The 5751-nt window shown below is 32.4% G+C and overlaps 1 protein-coding gene across 1 annotated transcript in view; it reads right to left on the bottom strand.

The window, feature by feature from the left end:
- Positions 1-5751, bottom strand: part of LOC106461846 (eukaryotic peptide chain release factor GTP-binding subunit ERF3A-like) — a 42175-nt gene that overhangs the window by 9353 nt on the left and 27071 nt on the right. The window contains exons 8-10 of the mRNA XM_022388922.1: positions 3198-3344; positions 2692-2785; positions 1342-1422 (exon numbers count right to left, since the gene is read on the bottom strand). Of these exons, the coding sequence (XP_022244630.1) occupies positions 1342-1422; positions 2692-2785; positions 3198-3344 (322 nt within the window). The remainder of the gene's footprint in view (positions 1-1341; positions 1423-2691; positions 2786-3197; positions 3345-5751) is intronic.

The following is a 5751-nucleotide window of genomic DNA, read 5'->3' as shown; positions in this document are numbered from 1 at the left end:
CTTCAGAGGTAATAACTAAGACTACAAATTTAGAATCCACATAAGAAACAAAAATAAAGCAACAATGCAAATAGATTGTGAAAAACAACAACAAAAGAAAGTATCAGCTTTCAAATCATATATCATGGTCCAAAATATATTTAAACTTAAGAAATAAATGCTCTTTCCTATTAGAAGAACAAATCACACCGTTTCAATCATATGTAAAGGAATGACCTATCCTCATATAATACTATTGAATCTAAAGCAACTATCATCTTTTTACATTGTTAACTGTTGTACAATCAATAAAGGAAGTCTTCCCGAAGTATAAATTTTTGGGCCACCTTGTACGTCTATAATTTTGTTAGAATAATAAGAAAGTGCAGTTGGTTGAATTTTTTAACACTAACAACTTCAAACATTCACTGTTTTCTAACTTTATAACTATTTGAGTTAGAAATAAGCAACTAATGTATAAAGACCACAGACCTGCTGATAAATTTAACATGTTGACAGCTTCTTTGCATGCATGATATTTAAATATTTCCACTTCCTAAATAAACATAACAATTGGGGGGCAAAAAACTAAAATTATGTTTACTGGTTTGGATTTTTTTCTGATCCAAATTAATCATAATAAAATTTTTATCAATACAAGTTATACATCTGAACATACTGGCATATGTCCTCATAAAAACACCGAGTTGGAAAAGAGTTAAAAAAAATCCCCAAAGCTTTTAAAATATGTAAAATCATAAGACAAAATATACTTGTTTAATCTAAAATGTTTACCATGTTGTCAGTGAACTGAATAGCAATTTTTTTTTGTCTAAAATATTAACATGTAATATTTTCTTTTCTGTAAGTTTAATAGTGAACATCTCCACAATCAAGTCTTCAATACCCTTTCTTAGAAATTAAGATAGAATGCTAATCAAACATAAAACCAGCTATACAGAAAAAACATACAGAAGTCGTGGGTACGAACTACAATGACTATTAATTTTGCCTTGAAAAAAGTTGCTGTTTTCGTCGTACAAAGCTACACAATTGGCTATTTCCACTCTGTCCACGACAGGAAATCAAATCCTGCATTTTAGTGTTGTAGATCTGTAAATCTACACTAGGGAACTTTAAAAAAAAATACAGTTACTTTAGACAGTTACATATACAATAAAAAAAACCTGACAAAATCACTTCTTTGAAAGAAGGAAATTAATATCCCTGTCAATATTTATCATAAATCAATCTATACATTGTACACCAATTTCAAACAGGTAAAGCACTCACCAATGGTCCCAGTAAGATATGTGAAACACATTCCATGCAATAATTTACTGTTTGTAGTAAGTAACTCACCCTGATTGGCATTAGGATAAGCTGTTGGCCCCTCTTGACTGCTCCTGACTCAATTTTACCTAGGACCACTGTGCCCATATCCTAAAGACAGTTTAATAAAGTAACTATAATTTTTGTATATTTAGTAGTACAATGTTAGATTCTAAAAATATTTGTCCTACTGATATATTGTTTTTATAACTGATACCATTTTGCTATTAGCAAATACTATTTGAGAGAAAAAACAAATTATATTTACTTATAAATATTTTGTTTAAAACTGTCTGTGAAGATGATCCTAAAACGTATTAATAATTACTTCTGATTAAGAAAACGTTGAATGTAAATAAACCAAAAATTTAAGATCCCAGGAAAAACTTTGGGATTACAACCCTAACCCAGAGAAGAGTGGATAATAGTCTTAGTCTTTTTTAACAAGAAGTCTCAGAAATGAACCCCTGCACCAACCCACCACAAACATCCCTTCTTAGGAGATCCCTGAAGATGGCAGCAGACAAGCTACAAACTAAATAGTAATCAGACTTAGGTGGTCATTTATGCTAAAAGCCAAGACAAAAATTAATAATCATATCTTTATCATAAGTACTTAAATAATTAATTATTAAGCATTGTGAAAGGTATTCAAGAAACAATTCTGAAAGCCAACATTTATAACTGTTCGTAAAATCTACATCTGTAGGAATCATTGTACAACATTGTTTTATTCAAACACAAGTAGAATTCATAAATACAGAAATCACATTACTTAAATCATTAGAAAGTGCCTATGTAGCTTTTTAGTTTTGTTCTTTTTACTGCTGAGAAATAGTCTTCAATTTCACAACGTACAAAAATTTCAAACTTGAACAATCATTCAGCCTAAAAATGGCTTGAATGATATCTTTCAGCTTTTACTAATTGTTTAGCTGAACAAGATAATGGTTTTGATAGATGTAATTTACAAATATTACTCTTCTGTTAAAGACTACTGCTGGAGTAGTTAGTAAAGCTATTACTAGAGTGTAGTAGGAAAGAAAAACATTTTACAATTTATTCACAATATCGAGCAAATTTTACCAACACACACACACACTCACACCTTTGTTCTATTTCAAACTCAGAAGGTGAAGTACAATTGAACATTAATTTTAACAGTAACAAAAGAGAGTTTTGTAAAACTTCCAGCTAATTAAGAAAAACTAGTAAATAATATATTTATCTACATAAATTTTTATGTAAGAGATTCTTATGCAATTTTTTCAGTTTACTTTTGAGGGTTCAAGAATCAGAATGCTACAAAATCATATTGATATTTTTGAAAAGCAACTGTCACAAACTTTACTTGTAAAGTTAGTTCACAATAAGTCATACCTTGTATTTATCTACAACAGGCATTATGAATGGTCCTTCCACTGGTCGGTTTAATGGTGGAAGACTTTCAATGTACTGTAGTAAAGAAGGGCCTCTGAAAATCAATGATGTTTTGTATGATTTTAAGAGATCAGTAGTTCTAAGTACATTGCATAAATAGTACTGTAATGATTTTTTATATTAATTTTCTTATGTATTATTATAAATCACTACTCTTTTACTTTTAATACAAATACTTAACAAAACCAATTATATATTTATTGCTTGTACACAAAATGAGGGACTTAACACAATTCATGAAAGATCAATATTCAATTCATACATTATTTTATTTTGTACAAAAATAATTAATAATCATAGAACATATAAAAGTAAAACAGTGTTATGCTGAAGTCATTTAAATAGCTATAAACCTGGTTTATAACACTTCAATAACAACCAAGTTTGAGTCAATTTTTCATCATGCTTAATAGTCAACAAGGGAATAGAATTTAACATGTGCCTACCTGTACCATGGACAAAGTTTCTCGTCTAGGGTATCTTTAAGAAAAGCTCCAGTAAGCCCTGAGCAAGGAATGAAGTAAATATCTGTTTTTGGGTTAAAGCCACATTTCTTGAGGTAAGGAACCAATTTCTCTTTACATTCGTTGAATCTACGCAAAATAATATTGAACAATTTGAATCTCTGTAATGTTCAAGTTAATCATAACATTTTAAAAACGAAAGGTATTTACTACCCTAGACTGTTGTTATGATCATTAATAATCATAAAGTGTGATAGATGCATTATACTCCAGTCAATTATATCACACAGCATAAAGTTTTTGCAAAAACATTTGTTAATACAACATCAGCTGTTAGCTTGGAAGGCACAACAGTTTATTATCTACAAAACATTAGTGTTAAATATATTACGACAGACAATGAGACAATCTTGACCATAAAACTTATGACAATTCAGACAGAAAATTCCTTCAATATTGTACGATGTTCTGTGTATGACAATTAAATTCAAGTCAATGTATAAGCAAACTCGGCTAAGATCACCCCCTTTCTATTGTGTCAATTGCTTTAGTCCTACAGTGTATACAAAATAAACAAACTACTTATTCTACAAACAAATCAAACCTACAACTTTATAGTTCAGGTACAATTTTACTTTTCATCTCTTGGCCAAACAGAAGAAAAACATTCATTAATGCTATCTGGGCAATTCTTCAGGAACAAAAGGGCAATGAAGGCACAAAAATTTTAACTCTATTTCAATAACTCTTTACTTGAAAATATCAGAGAATTGACATTCTGTAAATTTGCAAAATGTATTTAATGTGATTTGCAAAGAAATTTTTTTTTTATTTCTGTGCAAACGAAGTCCTTAAAGATGTTTTAAAAAAATGTACATATATTTACCCAGACCTTGACATCCTTTCAATGACTATTTTCAAGAAACCTGTGTTGAGAGGCTTTTATGATATCCAGCAGCTAAACATAATTGGATTAAAATGTTCTTGTTTATCTACATTATTGTAAAATAAATTACATTTGTGTAAGCAGTAATGTATAATTTCTAAGAAGTGAATGTTAACATTTTCTTACACTAAAAATTTATTTCTGATAGGTACTTACCTCTCTCTCACACAAAGCTACTTTGATCTTCTTTCTGCCCTCTAAGCATTACTAAAAAATTTTCGCACTCACTGCACTAGTCGATATACCCCATCAATTTCCCGCTATTTTTTAACATGTACATATCACATGACTAGTCCCCATCAATAATATTGCCTCACCTATGTTGGTGTAGCTAACTTCCTTAGCTATTCCTGCTCAATCCTCACTTTTGAGAATTGGCAGGCTCTAAAAGAACACCGGCAGTAAGGAGGAAGGGCGGGAAGTGTGTGATAGGAGGTAACTACCCATCAGAAATACATTTTCCGTGTAGGTAAATGTTAATTTCCGATACAGTCCAACCTCCTATCACACAAAACTAGAATCCCACATTGCACAGATGAAGGAGCCAGTTTTGGTGCACAACAGTGAAATCAAGTGGAAAGTGACTGCCCAGGATGAGGGGATGTGCTCCAAGATGAAAACGAAGAACACTTGTGGGGTACCACACAACTTCTGGAAAAGGTATGATCTTTGCACTTAAAGTATGAAATGTATCTGATACGGGCAGAAAAAAGGATGTGCAATTAGTTCCGAGAGTTGGAATCCATAGAAAAATAGAAACTGAATTAGCTATGTACATACACAATCTCAACTGGACAGACGAGGTTCCATAACTTGTTCCCGGGCATTAGGAGGTTGAGGATAAAAAAGATAAAAAGAAATATATTGTAACATAAACATAGTGGCAAGGGAATGTGGACCTTGTTACATATACTCATCAACCCCAACCATAAGCAAACAATGTGTCATACATCAAGCAACTGGAATTACAAAGAGGAAGTTAGCTATTGGCTGAAACCTGACAAACTCCCAAAACCACTGTAGGAGCAAGAAGTACAACAAACTGAACTTGGCATTACAGGATCATGGCATTCCCTCAACTCAACTGTAAGAACATGGTGATATCTTTAACTGGTATTATGAGCAGAAATCATAAATCACTCAATTGTAAATGCAGGAAAGAGAGATACTGCATCTGGAATTATGAGGAGGATATGGAACAGTTGCTCAACTGTAGGAACAGTGTACATATGTCCCATTGCCGGTATTATTAGGCAGATGAAGTCCCCAAAACTCAACCATAGAAGCAAGGAAAGAACCTCCTGCCACTGGAATTAATGAGAAGAGGGGCCTCTATTGCACAGAACCATAGAAACAGGGGAGTGTCATCCCGGGAATTATAAGGAGGATCCCACGTATGCTGGATCTGCTCAAACCAATAGCTGTCCACCTGAGAAAAAACATCCAGGGGAAATGGAAGGAAGGAAACCAGCTTTGCTCTCTTCTCACTGAGTGTATAATCATGAGGATGTCTGGTAAATTAAATTTCTAGTCTCCTTTGGGAGGAAACCTCCATGGTCCTCCACCACAGCGACTGGAAATTGGTAAGGA

This window comes from Limulus polyphemus, unplaced genomic scaffold, assembly GCF_000517525.1.
Source record: "Limulus polyphemus unplaced genomic scaffold, Limulus_polyphemus-2.1.2 Scaffold1044, whole genome shotgun sequence".
Lineage (NCBI taxonomy): Eukaryota > Metazoa > Arthropoda > Merostomata > Xiphosura > Limulidae > Limulus > Limulus polyphemus.
The sequence above is the reverse complement of the archived record's forward strand: the minus strand, read 5'-3'. Positions and strand labels throughout refer to the sequence as shown.